We start from the raw sequence: 17,514 nt of genomic DNA, 5'->3' as shown, positions 1-17,514 counted from the left end.
GAATCATTTCTCACTCTTTTTGTGCAGACATGTAAATAATAAGAAGAAGAAGAAGAGTAATAATAATAATAAAAGTAGTTGTGATACCCTCACTCATTCCTCTCATTTTTAGTATTTCTTTTTCCATCCACTACACCAATGGCGTTGCGCCACATGTGCACAAAAAATGCCAGCACTAGTTGTAGGGTTTAAGCCAAAGTCCAAACCCCTCTTCCCTCCCCCATTTCCTTTTGCCAAAACCAAAAATCAGTGAGAAAGAAAATGGCGAACTCAATGGCAACGCTGTCACGGAGGCTGTGCCGCTCTCTGCTCCCAAGCGCTAAGCCGGCCTCCCATTACCTCTCCTCTATGTCCTTCTCCACCGACAACCTCTCCGACTTGGACGAGTCCGAGAAGGCAGCCCTCAACTCCGACCCAGACTCAGACCCCCCATTGTCTCAGCAATCTTCGCCATCACAGCCACCAAAAGAACGCACGGTGTACGATCACCCCCTCGAGAACGGCCTCGATGTTGGCATCTATAAGGTACGTTCACTCACGCCCTATCACTATACTTCTTCTCACTCCTCACCCTTTTGCTTCTTCTTTTCCGTTTTCGTTCTGAATTTTAGGTTTTTCTTTTTTTTTTTTAATTTTTTTTATTGGTGGGTAATGGGTTAGGCTTTTTTCTTAATTATGAGGTGCATTGATTCGCTTGGTTTTCCTTATTTTCTTTGTCGAACAAGCTACCTTATTTATAGCAAGTGTGGTCAGGGAGGTTTTTGATCGATTGGAACTTGTTGGGAACTGAAAAACTGGTTTGGGTTTTCGATTGGTGATGTGGGGTGGGGGGTTTTGTAGGCCATATTGGTGGGGCAGGTGGGGCAGAAGCCGTTGCAGAAGAAGCTGAAGAGTGGGATGACGTTGACGATGTTGTCGATTGGGACCGGTGGGATTCGCAACAACCGGAGGCCATTGGACCACGAGGATCCGAGAGAGTACGCCAATCGGTGCGCGGTACAATGGCATCGGGTTTCCATTTATCCGGATCGGGTGGGCAGGGTTGTCGTGAAGAATGTTGTACCTGGGTGAGCCATTCGTTTCTTTTTGGGTCTACCCATTTTTTCTTAATCATTTTATTTATATCATCACAGAAGCAGTAAATAATGGTCCTTTTTGGTAGAAATACTGTGTATATTAGGTGTTCTGAATATCTCTTAATATTATAGACAAGTTCAGTGCAGTGACTGGATAATTTTAGTGTCTATTGTGCTAGTGGGATTGCAGTATAAGGCATTGGAATTTGACTGAATTGTTGGAATTATTAGAGATTGCTTTGTATCAAAATTTGGGCATCTGTGTCGGCTGTCCAATTTGATGAAAATTGAGATGGTGGTGAGAAAACTGGTTATTGGAAATTGGGTTGTCGATGACTATATGTTGCAGACACTTTTTTTTCCTGTCTATTGGGTTTTAGATTTGTAGTTGCTATTTTGCGAAACGGTCTTAATTATATGGCACCATTTGGGAAACATTGTTGAATTACCATCCGACTATTTGAATTGCACATTTTATTTGGACAACCAAAAAGTACTTTGACAAAGCTAACAAGACAGGGCTTGTGTGTTCCATATATCTTGTTATGGTTGTCTAGTCATCAGTGAGTACCTTGATTTTTGAGTCGGTCTTGAAAGAGAACTGAGTCTGAGTGGTTGGAAAGAAGGGTATGCTTTGAATTCGGCTTATGTGCAGTAGTTGAAACTACAGAACATCTGCTGTAAGAATATTCAAGGTCCAGATGTAACCAAAGTCTTTTTTAACTTAAACTTTGTCTTTTTTGAAGCAACCTTGTATTGTAGTTGGAATTAGACAGACTGAGGCGTAAAAGAGAACTAGAGAGAGAAAGAGAGAGAGAGAACTATGGAACTGAGCGAGACCAAGAACTTGATAGAGAGAATGTGTGAATCTCTTAAGAGCAAATGGCTCTATCCTTCTTGTTGTCTTGGGCAAAACAGAGAGGCGTAGTGGCTAAAAAGTTGTATGGACAGAGAGAACTATGCTGTATCTTCTCTCTCTCTCTAGTTCTCTGTTTAGCCACAGTCTGTCTGATCCCCAACTGCAGTACAAGGTTTGGTTGAAAACAATGACGTTTAAGTTAAAAAAACTTTGGTTACATCTGGGCTGTCAAATTTTTTTTACAGCAGATGTGCTGTACTTTTAATTACAGCACATAAGGTGGATCCTTGTGCTTTTTTCTATTACACATTTACAGCTATGCCTATGAATGCTAAGTCAAGTGCATACGATTCTACTTAATAGTGTAAGATAAATTCCACCAGAAGTAGATGAAAAACATTTCTCAAGAAAACCTAGAATTTTTTTTTTTTTTTTTTTTTTTTTTTTTAAAAGTAAACCTTGATGTTGTTGTTCATGCAATCAATGACCTCTTTACTTAGCCATAGTTATAAATTAAAAAAAATTTAGTGCCAACTCAGCTGAGAAGATAGCCGTGAGTAGGCAAAAATAATAGACTTGCTTTTCTTTTGCCCCCCTCCCTTTAACCTAGAAGATATAGATTGTTCTCATTTAAATGACATGGGGTTTTCCTGAGACGATAACCAAGCAAATTTTGCCTGTTCAAGATTTTTCTGCATGTAGGCCTCTTGTGCATGAGTTCCTAAACCTTAAAGAGTTTTGCTTCTTGTTTTGGATCCTTAATAAGTGGAACACTTAACCAAGTGTGTTGGTACCTAGGGTTGCCTCAACAGGCAGTTAGGTATGCTCTCTACATTGATGCCCAAGATTCAAATCTCTTGAATGACCTAGTGCTTGGGTGTAGGACAACACAAGTGTTTGGGATTTACCCGTGCATTTCTGCAGCATAATCTTGTGGTTAGCTGCTTAGGGAGTTTATTCTCATTATCCAAAAAAGAGAAAAAAGAAAAAGGAGAAATTTGGAGTATTCTTTTGTTGTTTGTTTCTGGTCTTATGCATGATCTGCTTCCCCAAATTTCTTGTTTTTTTGTTCATCTCTGAGTTTATTGTAGATCATCTCTATTTCTGATTCCGTTAATAATGATATTTTGTTTATTGTAGTTCGATTCTATATTTGGAGGGGAATCTTGAGACCAAAATCTTCACTGATCCAGTGACTGGTCTTGTTCGACGTGTAAGAGAGATTGCGATTCGCCGCAATGGTATACATTACTTCATCCACTCTCTTTGACACAAGATACTTGGAAATGTTTTTGTTGCATATTTATGAAATAATTTGTAGTTTCTAGTCATAAATGCATGTTTTGATTGTTGATGGGCATGCCGCTTTCCTTTTGTTTCTCTCTTTCTCGGCCCGTCAAAGAAAAAAAAAAAGAGTTTCTCTATGAATTATATATGATGGATGTTTGTTTTGTGGACTTTGCAGGTCGCATTGTGTTTTTAGGTAAGGGGGATGATGCACAGCAACCATCAGAATCGGAATTTAAAGGTGTTGGGTATTACTGAAAGTGTTGCTCAAGTGTTGGAATCAGCAAAGGTTTATTTGACAGAAACCAATTTTTGAGGCCTGTAATTATGTGTTCATTTTTGGTTTTGAAATAGCCAGGATGGAGGAAGAAAACTTGAAGCAAGCGCCTTTATTTGTCACGCTCTGTTTTGGATGCCATGATGGGTTGGGAAATTAAATAATTTATTTGTCAATCCATCATTTCCATCATCTTCAGATGAAATGATGTTGTGAGAGAAGTTCACCTTCTACTTCCTTTCCTTTTTTTTTTTTTTTTTTCTGAGCGAAGTTCACCTTCTACTTGATTGTCATATTTCATGTCTGGATTTTTATAATTTCATGAAGATATTCAATGCTTCTTCCTTTTTTTATTTTTCTTTTTCTTTTTCTTTTTTTATTTTTTATTTTTTTTATTATTTTTTTATATATAAATATAGCCCAGATAGGTCTATCAAGGGCACCTCCATTGCTCTGCAATGAATTTCCACAAAAGTATATGAGTGAGCAGGCTTCCAAGACCAAGAACCATTGCTCAGTACTGTCGATAATTTGGCATCAAGAGAACTATGAGCATCATACATGATTATGTAACCATATGTGCGGCCATTGAAAGGGCTCGAATTGTTTATAATTCTTTTGAGATTATTAATTGATTCAGTGCCTACCATTTGTTACTATTTATGTAGTACTGTTATCGTTTGCGCTTTGTTCTTAGGGTGCTTATCTTTTTATGGTTGTTTGATCCTTTGTAACCATTTTTTAATTAAAAAAATAAAAATAAAATAAAATAAAAAAAATCATATCTCTCAATAAAACTCTAGCAGGTTGCCAATTATTTTTTAATTTTTAATTTTTTTTGAAGTACATTACATTACAAAAGGGAGGAGAACAACTAAACAAAAAGCCGAAAAATGGGCTCTCCAATAACAAATTTAAAACGGAATAAATAGTGTCGAAACAAAAAACAAAAAATAGGCAATGAATCTAATAATGATTTTAGGAACCGTAAAAGAACCCGAACCTCTAGATCTGGCCACACAAGTGAGCTGTTGGGTTGTAAGCTAAGCTAGACATTGGGATGGTAAATGTTGGTTTGGTAAATTGGACATTTGAGGGTTCTAATTCATAAATATTTTCAACAAGGAGAATAATTCCTTCATGTTTCGGATGGTAGCTTTTGGATGTAAGAGGTTTGGCTAGAATGGACGATATTGCTTTAATTTGGACTCTTCATTTTAAATGAAGGGTTCAGATTTTGTCATAACACTTTTTTTTTTTCTTTTTTTTTTCTTCTAATTGAATAAGGAAAAAAGTTACAGAGAGATTTTGTTAGAACTTGAGGTTACTAAATTAAGATGTATTTAGTGTTATTTTCCTAGACAATGGTTACGATTGAATATGTGGGATTCACATGCCTATCTCTTGCACGTATATAAACAAGAAATTGACAAAAGATAAAACCAAACATTGGTTACGAGAAATTACACAATTCTTGAGCTGGAAATGAGGGATTGTGTTTCAAATCTGAAGATGGCCCACAGAAAAGGTGTCAAAACTACAAGTGTGCATATTCCTAAAGCATATGGATTGGCTTTGTTCCTTTCTTATCCACGAAATCTCTTCCCAGACTTTCTCATGCCATTAAAAAAGTCTTCCAAAGTAGTGAAGGGAAGATAGATACAAAGCTAGCAGAAATGTTACCTTCTCCTAAATTCCTGCAATCCCCCTCTCAATTCCTTCATCCTCCAATACCACCACCGCCGTCAGCTCCACAACTTCAAAGCACACCCACTCCCACTTCTTCTCCCAATATCACCAAGCAATGCTGCAAATCCTCCCGGAGAGAGCTTGCAATTGGCAGCAGCACTTCTTTGTTACTTCTCCCATTCCTCCTGTCCAAGGCACAAGCTGAAGAAAACATGGCAAAGGACACCAATAACACAAGTGAAGGACAAGAAGGAAACTCCAACACCTCTCCCAGCTGCACCAACATAAAACCAACAAGGAAAGCATTCCTTGACATATCCATTGATGGAGAACCCGTCGGCCGCATCGTTATCGGGCTCTATGGAGACAATGCCCCAGCTGGAGCAGCCAGATTCAGTAGTCTTGTAAGTGGAGCTGCTGGAATAAGCCACAGAAGGAAAGAGTTCATTAAGATCATGCCCAATTATGTGCAGCATGGTGGGGTAAGATCCTATGGTGTGGATGCTGAGCTTGCAAAGAGTACGGGAAGCGAATTGGCAGCTCAAAATCTCAGTGATGAATGGCAGAGAATGTATGAAGAGTGCCCAGGGACTAAGAACTTGGCAGGAACTGTGAGCATCATTGTGAGAGATCCTTCAAAACCGCCTCCAAAATTGAAGTTGGTGGCACGGAAAGGGAAGCTTGAGATTGATGAGGAGGAGGTCGGAGCCAACCCGAATGGAACGGAGTTTGTGATCGCCACAAAGGATTCACCGGAGCTGGATGCGTCGGCTTTAGTTGTTGGAAGAGTCTTGGGAGGAATGGAGGTTGTGGAGAGGATTGGACAGGTGAAGACTGTGAATGAGAATACTGCTTCTCCGTATTTCAGGTAAGCTTACAATATGCTTGATTCTCATACTATTTCATTTTTGCTCTTAATTTTTGTTGACCGATTAAAACGTACGTATGATTGATAATTTTTTATGACTTACGAACTTAATACGAAATTAAAATGTTCAAGTTAAAGAGTTTGATCTGTTTAATTAAATGGGTCATATTAGGATTGACGTACATAGTCTTACATCCATGCATCGACATGACCCGAACCCGATAAGCGAGATAATGGCCGACAGTTTTTAACATAACCCATGAATTCGACACAAATCAAATACAAAATTAGAAGGTTAAGGTTTAGGAGATTGACCCGATTAATTAAATGGATCAAGTTAAAATTAACCTATATAATTAAGAGTGAAAATACGGTTAGTAAAATCAACTAACTGCCTTCTATGATAATATGATAATACCCTACCACATACGACATCATTTCTAAATTTTTATACATTTTTATATACAGTTAAACACAAAAATGACATCGTTTCATATAGATAGGTAGTTAGTAATTTTTTCTAACCGCCTTCAAAAGTGGTTAGCAGTGCGGTGTTGATAACCACCCGTCTTTTCACCCCTATATATAGTCTTACATCCATACCAACTCAATACGCAAACACAAATTTGTTACCCCCACTAAAAGCCACTCTACTCTGCAAACTGCATTGCTTCAATGTATTTTTATCACTTTCATTTATATATACATGTATCAACTATCAACTTGTGTCTGCTGAACAGGGTGGCCAAGCTGATAGGAGATAAGAGGGCAGTCGTGGCAGAAAGAGGCTTCAACCGTCCTTACTCAAAGGTGGTTGTCACAAATTGCGGCTTAATAGAGTAGAGCATTGATTGCCGTTCCTAGTAAACCCATTTCTGCTATACCATTTTTGGTAGAAGAAAAGAATATTTCCGTGTAGTAAAACAGTATAATCCAAAAAAAAACACCCTTTAATACACTCTTTCTGATTATTGTAAGTTGCCTCAATAAGGTACAAGCTGTTAGATTCTCAAGCACTACTTTCGCCGTAAACTAGCAAATACAACATTTTCAGAAGTTTTCAAATGGATCGCATGCCAAGAGAAAATGCATTATCTTGAAGCTCATAAGAAATCTACCAAATAAAAATGGTAGGAGATCAAATATCAGACGCTTTGGATGGTTCCATCGATGCACAGCAAAATCAGCTGGCTAATGCTTGGTGCTAGCGTTTGGTAGAGGAGTCGTCTTCATTCTTTTTGCTGATTGAGACATGAAAAGCCTCCTAACTGAAGTAATGGGATCATCCACCTGTACAAATGTTAAATAGAAAGATTGCTTTCATTATAAATATAATAAAGTCGGAAAACGATTGATTATTAAACCCGTTGGGTTCTGTCAGCATCAGCAATATCATTTTTGTTTGTGTCTCTACACGCTTAATCGATAGTCTAAGTGACAAAAAACAAGGTCAAATAAAATCCAATTGATTTATACCATCACAATCCACCATGTGAGCCTCCATGGCTTTACTAGTTAGGAAAAAAGATACGGTGAGAACCCGGTCAGTTATCAGAGGACAGAAGTGAGGTTCAGAATTACCTTAATTATGTTGGCAGATGGAGAGTTCCAAGGTGAAGGAGAAAACCCTTTCTGACGTAGTAAAGCAGACAGTGTTTGTTGCCAACCAGTTGCCCCATTTCCTGTTGACGTAATCCAGGGGCAAAAATGTCTGTGTTGCCTGATTGGGTCAAACCCCATTGCTTTGTCTGACTCAACTTTCTTCAGATCCTTTCCTGGAAGGAAAGTGGGAGCAAAGTTGTTAGACCTCCTAATAATCAAATGACACCAAGAACATTGAAATGAGAGTCAAAAGAGAAAGAGCATGTCAAAGTTAACTGCAAATTTGACAAATGCATAAATCATATTTGCATTTATCAAAGAAGGCAATACTCTCAAATTCACCATCATGATCATTATGCAGGGATTTAACTTGCAAATAAGTTTTGATGACCAGAGCTGCCATAAAATTGTGTTTTAACAACTGGTTTGGCACTAAAAGCAACAAATGGAATTTTAAAGTCGGTCTTCTTCCTCCTATCATACATTGGTTCCAGACACAGTTAGTTGGTTGTTTTCTAAAGAGGGATAATAATTACTATCAACACGCAATCCCATGAAAAGCCACTATCAACATGCAATCCGAAGAGCAATATGGTGTACAAAACGCAGTCCCTAACACAGATTTGTACTCCATGCTCTGTCCACACAACTTGATATGCATCTAATTATATGTCGTCCGATTTAAATGGTTTCATCAGCCAGCTTCCTAGAAATTTCACTAACAATATTCAAGTCCAGTTGGAGAGGCAACTTCAGAGGTGAATCTCCAGGAACTGCCACCAAATCTCCAAATTCACATAGCTTTTCATCTTCTAATATGTAGCATAAGCGACCTAGAAGTTACTACCTTCGCTTGAGATATCCCTGTACACTACCCATTCAATTATATCTAGCCCTCTCATTAATTACTGAAGAAACTAATTTCCTAGGTTTATATTGTTGTCAAGTAAACTATTCCTAGACATGAAAAAAAGAGCTTGAGACAAATTATAGACCAGTTATTGAGGCATATAATCACAACACTTCATATGAAGTTTATGCCTCGATGGATGAAAGAATCAAGACATGGATTCTACGAGGGGTGCTAATATCAGATAAGTATATCTAGGATTGGCCCAACATGACATGAAATTGCATTAAGGATTCCCTAGGATAGATGAGATTAGTTGATCAAAAAGATTTTTGTACTTGTTGCATATGATATTCATGTCAGTCAAAATACCAAATAACTCTCAAAGCTGATTTAACAATCATGGTCAAAAAGGAAGAAAATTAGGCAAATATGGCTTACCTGTACTGCAGGTCACAAATTCACTGTTTTCAGGAATCGGCATGCAATTAGTAGCTAAAGAAATTGCTTTGTTTTGTGCTACATCTATTCCTGAAATCTGTTCGAAACTGCAATTGCCAGATGCAACCATCACTGGCAAGTCATCTTTGCTACTTTCACAGTTTCTAATTGTCGTATTGGCATCTGGTGCTACAGTAGTAGGGTCTCTAACCTGAGAACTACCAGGATCCTTTGCTGCTGAAGTATCTGGTATAACATTTTCTATATTTTCAGGCATTTTACCATTCTGACAGGAACTCTGTACTACATTTTGTGTGCTCTCAATCGGACTCCCCTCAATAGAATTGCGCACACCAACTTCAGGTGTTCCTTGGGTGTTCTGGGCGTGGTCATTTTTCTCCAGAAGCAAACTATTATTCTGAAAATCAGTTTGAACATCCTCTTGGTTAACATATATACGATCTCTAAATTCAGAATCATAAGAAAACCGAGCCCTTAAATTCTGGCCAATAACAGGCAAAGAAATTGTTGCTTTAAAATTCTGTCTTGTAGGTGGAGGACCCCCAGCAATAGTCAAATTGAAATTTGTTGGTCTGTCCTTTGATGATGTTACACCATTTGATGAAGTACTCACAACACCTGCTCTATCATCAAGACGATTCACGTTCCCTAAATCATGGGTTCCAGAATCATTTTCATTATTGACTTCTGCATAACCAACTAATCTGAATAATTCCATAGGTCGTGGAACTGTAGGGAAAGCCCATAATCCAACACTAGCTCCACAAAGCTTGCAATCTAAAACAACAGAATTTGGATCAGATTGTCTTCCAGTAGAAATATTGGAATTTTCATCTGCCTCCCTAATTTGCTTCATACTAGCAGGCTCGAGATTGATGCTGGGGTTCTGTCTATTAGCAACTAAATAAGATGAACTTAATGCATTGGCATTTTTAGCAGACTGATCAGGTCCATCCATGGAATTGACTGAATAAGGTAGTGAACGAGGTTCCCAGCCACATAAACTTATGAGCTTTTGTGCCTGCAAATGGTTGAAAACATCATTACTTGAGAATGCCAATGAAAATGTCACATTATCAAATTATTTGGCAAAGAAACACATAAATGTGAAAATAGCATTGCTGCCGATTGTTTGCATGCTGAAAAGTTGTAGATTATGTGAATCAGTGAAGCAAATAAGATAAAACAAAAAACACATGGAAGCAATATCAAACACACTCCAGAATAAATTCAAGCTTTTATGATCAATGTAAATTGCAGGTAAGAAGAATCTAAACAGAACATATATCAGTCTAATTTTGCCAAAGGAGGCAAGGAATGAAGTTGGCAGCGGATAAAGGAAAATCTAGAGCCACCCTTTGGTAGATCACTAAAATGCAAAAGAAAATGCTACACTTACCCAAATTTTCTCCCAAAAGTTAGTTTCCAAATAATGTGTCACATTCCCATGAGATCTATTATTTTGGGAATTGTATCACCATCTCATGGGATGATGACACATTACTTGGAACCAGTTTTGGGAGAAAATTTGGTAAGTGTAGCATTTTTCAAATGTGAACAACCAAGTAGACAAGTTTATCAGTGCTATAGAAATGTTATGTCCATCACCATGAGAAAACAGCATAATTGTCATGTGATTTCATGATTATTTTTTTTAGAAGTAATGTTGTATATATCAAAAAAGGCAAAGGGGCGTAACCTAGTACATAGAAAGTATACAAGAAAACGCCTAAGTAGAGGAAGAACAGAGAACAAGAAAGTCAAAAAAACGAATCACTAAAGAAGCTAAACAAGCAGTTGTCCAAGTAAATAGAAAAAAGAAAAAGAAAAATGACTTGTGCTCCTCCAAAGTCATCTCTTGGTCTTCAAAATTTCTATCATTTCTTTCCCTCCACAGCCACCAAATAACTCAAAGGGGAACCATTTCCACATGACAGCACTCCGAGAGCAACCACCTGTCCACTAACAAGCAAACAAATCCACCATGTGATTAGGCATCACCCAAGACAATCCAAAGTGGCTGAAATTGCCATTCCATAAAGCACTGGCAACCTCATAGTGGAGAAGAAGATAATCAACGGACTCTCTGTTCAATTTGCACAAGCATCATCTATTAACCATGATGAGATGTCTCTTTATAAGATTGTCCATAGTAAGAATCTTCCCTAAAACCACCAACCAGGCGAAAAAAGCCACTTTCAAGTGAGTCTAGGTCCGCCAGATACTCTTCCGAAGGAAAGGAGAAGCCTCTTTGCAAGCAAGGATCTTGTAGAAAGATCTAACGTCAAACTTCCCTTTACAAGACGGAACCCACCAAAGCTTGTCCTCCCCTTCCCTCCTCATTTTGAGGGTGTACAACAAGGTATAGAAGGAAGCTAGTACATCCACTTCCCATTCATGGGCCAAACAAATGAAGGTAATATTCCACTGAAGAGAACCACTCGAGTAACCCATGTTAGCAGCAATAGGCGTATCCTTTACACTGTCCATGTTATATAAACCTGGGAAAGCTTCTTTGAGACTCGAGTCCCCACACCACACATCATTCCAAAATCTAATCTTGGACCCATCTCCCAAATCAAATCTAGTATGGCTAGAAAGAAGCCTCTACCCCCTCTAATATACTTCCAAAGCCCGACCCCATGTTGCCCTAGTGAATCAGTGGAGCACCACCTGCCTCAGCCAGAACCGAATTTGGCATCCACAACAACTCTCCACCAAGCATCTCTCATGCACATAACGCCACAGCCACTTCCCTAGAAGAGCTCGGTTAAACAGTCTCAAATTCCGAATCCCTAAGCCTCCCTAAAAAATATGAGAGCAAACCTTGAACCAGCTAACCAAATGATACTTAAACTCTTCGCCCAGTCCATCCCATAAAAAAGTCTCATTGGAGCTTCTCCGTACAATTTTCCACAGCAACAGGAGTAGGAAACAAAGACAAGAAATATGCAAGTAAGTTGGAAAGGGTGCTCTTAATAAGGGTGACCCTATCACCCTTGGACAAGTACATCATTTTCCAACTAGCCAACCGTCGCTCAGTTTTTCGACAATGCCATCCCACATGGACTTAGCCTTAAACCCCCAGAGGGAGGCCAAGATACTTCAAGGGTAAAGAGGACGTCCTAGAACCCAAAATGTAAGTCATCTCACCCACATTATCCACGGTGCCCACAGGAACCAAGACTGACTTGGCCAAATTCACCTTCAGACTAGAAACAACTTCAAAACATACGAATAACACATGAAGGGATCGAATCTGATCAGAGTTAGCCCCACAAAAGACCAAAATATCATCTGCAAACAACAAATGAGAGATATTAACTAGCTCAGAAAGTCTAAACCCCACGAAGAAGCCTGAGAGAAAACCACTATCAATAGAAGCAAAGATCATTCCACTTAAAGCCTCCATGCGGATAAAACTGCCTCCATCTTGATTCACTTATTATCCTTGCATGTATAAAACTGTCTTCATAGTAGTTTTCATTATAATTGATACTTCTCCTTCTCTGCCATAAGAAAACTTGCACTATGTTTGTGAGTTCTTGATGAACAGTCGAGGAAAAGATAAGATCTGTTCTTAGGTAAAGGAATGGAGAGTTGAGAGCTGAGAGTTGTGTCGGCGCGTGAGGGCGCGTGCAAGGTGTTTGGTGTTAGTTTTCAGATTGTGTCATGGCTGAACCGAGGAGGTGGCTGGTGGAATCCAAGGAGTTTGAGGTTCTGATCAAGGAAGGGGCTTCAGGAGTGAGGATTTTTGAGAGAAGCCTGAGAATTAAAAGGTCCATCTTTCTTAAAAAGGATGAACTAGCATGGATGGTGAGAATAATGGGTGATCTGGTGGCAGTGGATAGTTCTGAAGTTTTCTGGGATCAATCCAGAGCTGGATACCCCAGAGTTATTGCCCAGAAGTGCTCTAATAGACATGGCTATTTCCTGACAGTGGAGGAATTCGATGGAAGAAGAAGATGTGGCTCGATCATCATCCCTGAAGGTCGTCGTGGTTTTGGGTGGGATCGCTTCGTTAAAGAATTGCAAGTAGCTAATTCTGCATTGCGTGATCTTCGAGGAATCAGTGAACGTAGAGAGGTTAGGGGAGATAAGGGAGAAAAGGAGGCGAAGAAACAGATTAGCTACGCGGAGGTAGTGCGAGTGTCGACGAAGGCAACCCAGAAAGATTGTGAAGGCTGGCAAGAACCAGGTCGGCGAAGATATATCAACAAGACCTTAGGTCCGAAGAAGTTCCAAGGCCCAACGATGGCTCAGGGAGGTCCGGGAGGGTTTCCAAAGGAACCTGTGATGGTTCCGATGAAGTCGGCCTGGCCGGCGAAAGATGCTCGAGGTCCGGCAGAGCCTCGCGTGAACAATACGCTATCTGGAGGATGCGTGGAGCTGATGCGAAGAGGTCCGGTGAGTGGGTCAGCAAGGTCGGCAGCGCAGACTGTGCAGTTGTCAGTATCTGATAGCGTAAAGGGAAGGGAAGGGATGGGATACCATGCTGGGCAGACCTACGTTGAGCTAGGCTTTGAGCTCCTCAACGTGAAGGAGACGTTGAGAAATCTGAAGAGAGAATGTGACGTGGGAATGTACAAGATTGACAGGGTGATTAATCAGATGAAGTGTAGTGGGCTTGGGCCAGGAAAGGAGGTAGCCGTAGGGAAGGGAAAGGCTGTATGGAAAGAGAAGGAGGAAACTGGGCCGGGAGGAAAACCAAAGAAGACCAACAGCAGGATGAAGTTGAAGAAGAAGGTGATGTTTAAGCCAAGAGGTGTCGTGGGCTCTGGTGTGGGCTGCAGTCGTAGCCCATCTCAAATTCATTCTCAAGTTGGGCTGGTGTTGCCGGAGGCCTCTGGGAAAGTCGCGACTGCTGCGCGAGTCATCACACCTTCACCGGCATGCTCGTTGCTTGCCGGCAGAGAGCTAAAAGGGGAAGGAGGGGTTGGGTCGGCGGCGGAAAGGACTCCCAGGTTGTCTGTCGGCACCTCCGATGAGAAGTCAGCTCAAAAAAACCCCGCATGCCCGGCAGAGGAGTCTCAGCCCATTGGTAACGGATTAGCTCTTCTGACCTATAGGAGGAGAAAGGCCGGGATGCAGAGAAGGGACGAAACATGGAGGGGTTCACTAGAAGCCTCGACGTCGACGTCTGGGCAGTCGAAAGGGCTACTGGGACCAACGCCGGAAAAGTCTCAAAGTGTGCCGGAGACGTTGTTTTCACCGGAGGAGCAGCAGATGGCGCCGGAGAGGCAACAGATGGCGCTGGAGAGAGCTATGGAGACCGGCGAGGCTGGGGAGGGGTCGTTTCTGGCCACACGTCAGCTTCTGAGGGGGAGTCCCTCTCGCCGGAAGTCTGGTTTGGCCGTGGGGGAGTGGGCTCAGCAAACTTGTCGGGGGGAGGTCAGGAATTTGGGTCGTCTGGTTCAATTTGGGCAGGGAAGGGGGGACCCAACACCGGATTTGCAGTTTACTGGGTCTGATTTAGGATTGGATGGGGATACAGTGGCTGAAACAGCAGTCTTGGAGGATTTAGGGTCAGACACGATATCATCCAGCTGGGTAGTTGGAAACTGCCTCAAGTTTTGCCCACAAGTTGGAGTTTCTGATGAGGGGAAAAAGGAGGAACTGGAAGCTTTATTCAATGCTATTGAAGCTTCTAGAAGACAGTACGATTTGGAGTTGGGAGGTGGTTCTGTAGGTGTTACTGCACTCAAAGGACTCGAAGAAATTGAGGAAAGTGAGAGGGTTACTTTGGTGGATCATGAAGCTTAATATTGTAGTATGGAATGTGAGAGGGTTGAATACCCTAAAAAAAAGGCTGCGCATTAGGGGTCTTTTGAAAGAATGGAAGGTTGATGTAGTGTGTTTGATTGAGACGAAGATGGAGACTATCTCCAAAGGAGTGATACATAGTCTTTGGGGAGGTCAACATGTGGGGTGGAAGGTTAAAGGCTCTAATGGTTTGTCGGGGGGGATGTTAATGATGTGGGATAGGAGGGTAGTGGAGTGTAAGGAGGAGTGTGTGGGACATTTCTCTTTGGCTTGCTCTTTTCAAAATGTAGAGGATAAATGGGTGTGGGCGTTTGGGGGAGTGTATGGGGAATGAGGATATGGAGAGAAGGGCACTTTGGGAAGAGTTGGCTGGTTTGATTGAGATGTGGGAGGTTCCTTGGTGTTTGGGTGGGGATTTCAACATTGTACGCTTTCCTAGTGAGCGATCCAATGATTCTTATTACTCCTCGGGTATGATGGACTTCTCGGACTTCATTTCTGAGAATAATCTGGTGGATATTCCGATGATGGGGGGTCAATTTACTTGGTCTAATAATCAAGAAAATGAGAGTTGGTCGAGGATTGACCGGTTCTTGTTTTCTTCCGATTGGGAAGATCACTACCCAGCAGTTTCTCAAAGAAGACTTCAACGTCTGCTCTCGGATCATTTCCCTTTATTACTGGATTGTGGGACTCCTTGTGGAGGTAAGAAGGGTTTTAAATTCGAAAATATGTGGCTTAAGGCAGAGGGTTTTGTTGGTAAGGTTGCGTCTTGGTGGGGGTCATATTCGTTTGAGGGTTTACCTAGCTTTGTGCTCGCTAGTAAATTAAAATCCCTTAAAGTGGACTTGAAAAAATGGAATGAGGAGGTCTTTGGGGACATTGGGAGGAAAAAAAAGGAGTTATTGGGAGATATCCAGAAGTTGGATGAGTTGGCAGAATCAAGAGGGCTAGATCAAGAGGAGAAAATCCGGAAGACGGACAAGTTGAAAGATTTGGAGAATACTTTGTTGTGTGAAGAAATTCATTGGCGCCAGAAATCGAGAGCGTTGTGGCTCAAGGAGGGGGATCGGAATACTCGCTTTTTCCACAAGATGGCTAACTCTCACCGAAGGTACAACCGGGTGGAAGTGCTTCGCATTAATGGCATCTTATCTGGTGATCCAGTGGAGCTAAAAGATCACATAGTGCAATATTATCAAAGTCTTTATTCGGAGCAAAGCTCTTGGCGCCCTAGAATGGATAACCAGCCATTTTTGTCCATAGAAGAGGAGGACACTAGGTGGTTAGAAAGAGACTTTGAGGAAAAGGAGGTTTGGGAGGTGGTAAAAGGTATGGATGGTGATAAGGCTCCGGGTCCAGATGGCTTTTCCATGGCTTTTTTTCAAGCTTGCTGGAGTATTATTAAGCAAGATGTCATGGCGGTTTTTGCAGAGTTCCATCGCAGGTGTCAATTGGTGAAGAGCTTGAATGCAACCTTTATTTCCCTGATTCCAAAGAAGGCAGATGCGGTGGAGATGAAGGACTTTCGGCCTATTAGTCTGGTGGGAGGGGTGTATAAAATTGTGTCGAAGGTTCTTGCTAGTAGGATGAAAACTGTGTTGGGTAAGGTCATTTCCTATTCTCAAAATGCTTTTATTGGGGGCCGGCAAATCCTAGATTCCGTTCTTATTGCAAATGAATGTGTGGATAGTCGCATGAAATCAGGGGTGCCAGGTGTCCTTTGTAAATTGGATTTGGAAAAGGCCTATGACCATGTAAATTGGGACTTTGTTTTGTATTTGCTGCATAGATGTGGTTTTGGGGAAAGGTGGAGGGATTGGATAGAATGGTGTATTAAGACGGTAAAATTCTCCATCCTTGTGAATGGTTCTCCGGAAGGGTTCTTTAACAGTTCAAGGGGAATCAGGCAAGGGGATCCTCTCTCACCGTTATTGTTTGTGCTTGTTATGGAGGCTTTGAGTAAGATGGTGAATGCGACGGTTGACCAAGGCCTTTTGACTGGTTTTTCGGTGGGCAATAGGGTCTTGTCGGAGTTGATGATTTCTCACTCCTTATTTGCGGATGATACTTTGATTTTTTGTGAAGATTCCATCGAGCAAATCCGGTATGTTCGTCTCATTCTCTTATGTTTTGAAGCTGTTTCGGGTTTGAGAGTGAATCTTGGAAAATCGAAGATTGTGGCTATTGGTGAGGTGGAGAATATTGGGGGTTTAGCTAACATTCTTGGATGTAGTGTTGCCGATTTGCCTATGAAGTATTTGGGTCTCCCTCTGGGGGCGTCTTATAAGGATACGGTTATGTGGAATGAAGTGATCGAAAAGATGGAGCGTCAGATGGCAGGTTGGAAGAGAATGTACCTCTCTAAAGGAGGTCGTTTAACCCTCATTAAGAGCACTTTGGCTAACCTCCCGACTTACTTTTTATCTCTATTTCCGATTCCTGCTAGTGTAGCCAAAAGGATTGAGAAAGTCCAGAGAGATTTCTTGTGGGGAGGAATGGGGGATGTGCCCAAGATGCATCTAGTAAGTTGGGACCAAGTTTGTACCCCTATTCGTTATGGTGGGCTTGGTATTCGGAAGATGCATCAGTTTAACCAAGCGCTCTTGGGGAAATGGCTTTGGAGATATGCAAATGAGAACGAGGCGCTTTGGTGTAAGTTGATCAAAGCTAAGTATGAAGACCAAGAAGGTGGGTGGTGCACGAAGGAGGTTTCGGGCTCTCATGGTGTGGGGCTTTGGAAGCATATTCGGAAAGGATGGAATTTCTTTGCCAAAAGTA

General features: G+C 41.2%; 3 protein-coding genes across 4 annotated transcripts in view; 2 read left to right on the top strand and 1 right to left on the bottom strand.

The window, feature by feature from the left end:
• Positions 1-206: 206 nt before the first annotated feature.
• Positions 207-3,792, top strand: LOC132184761 (single-stranded DNA-binding protein, mitochondrial). The gene is made up of 4 exons (XM_059598502.1): positions 207-525; positions 841-1,067; positions 3,076-3,176; positions 3,401-3,792. Exons 1-4 carry the CDS (start codon positions 262-264, stop codon positions 3,478-3,480), a joined length of 672 nt encoding a protein of 223 aa, XP_059454485.1. The 5' UTR covers positions 207-261; the 3' UTR covers positions 3,481-3,792.
• Positions 3,793-5,117: 1,325 nt separating this feature from the next.
• On the top strand, positions 5,118-7,047 carry LOC132184341 (peptidyl-prolyl cis-trans isomerase CYP26-2, chloroplastic). Its single transcript, XM_059597936.1, has 2 exons — positions 5,118-6,056; positions 6,797-7,047. The coding sequence occupies exons 1-2, from the start codon at positions 5,176-5,178 to the stop codon at positions 6,897-6,899; spliced, it is 984 nt and encodes a 327-aa protein (XP_059453919.1). The 5' UTR covers positions 5,118-5,175; the 3' UTR covers positions 6,900-7,047.
• Positions 6,998-17,514, bottom strand: part of LOC132184339 (uncharacterized) — a 15,732-nt gene continuing 5,215 nt past the window's right edge. The window contains exons 5-7 of one of the 2 annotated variants that reach the window (XM_059597934.1): positions 8,950-9,991; positions 7,638-7,831; positions 6,998-7,346 (exon numbers count right to left, since the gene is read on the bottom strand). In XM_059597934.1, the coding sequence (XP_059453917.1) occupies positions 7,248-7,346; positions 7,638-7,831; positions 8,950-9,991 (1,335 nt within the window). In that variant the 3' untranslated portion in view covers positions 6,998-7,247. Of the gene's footprint in view, positions 7,347-7,637; positions 7,867-8,949; positions 9,992-17,514 lie in introns of those variants that run through there. The other variant, XM_059597935.1, reaches the window with a different exon arrangement.

Source organism: Corylus avellana, chromosome ca6 (genome assembly GCF_901000735.1).
Source record: "Corylus avellana chromosome ca6, CavTom2PMs-1.0".
Lineage (NCBI taxonomy): Eukaryota > Viridiplantae > Streptophyta > Magnoliopsida > Fagales > Betulaceae > Corylus > Corylus avellana.
This window is presented reverse-complemented; position numbering and strand designations above follow the sequence as displayed.

Coding starts and splice junctions, on each gene's coding strand:
- LOC132184341 (XM_059597936.1), top strand. CDS start 5,176: ATGTTACCTTCTCCTAAATTCCTGCAATCCCCCTCTCAATTCCTTCAT. Junction 6,057..6,796: donor ACTGCTTCTCCGTATTTCAG/GTAAGCTTACAA, acceptor TCTGCTGAACAG/GGTGGCCAAGCTGATAGGAG.
- LOC132184761 (XM_059598502.1), top strand. CDS start 262: ATGGCGAACTCAATGGCAACGCTGTCACGGAGGCTGTGCCGCTCTCTG. Junction 526..840: donor TCGATGTTGGCATCTATAAG/GTACGTTCACTC, acceptor GGGGTTTTGTAG/GCCATATTGGTGGGGCAGGT. Junction 3,177..3,400: donor GATTGCGATTCGCCGCAATG/GTATACATTACT, acceptor TGGACTTTGCAG/GTCGCATTGTGTTTTTAGGT.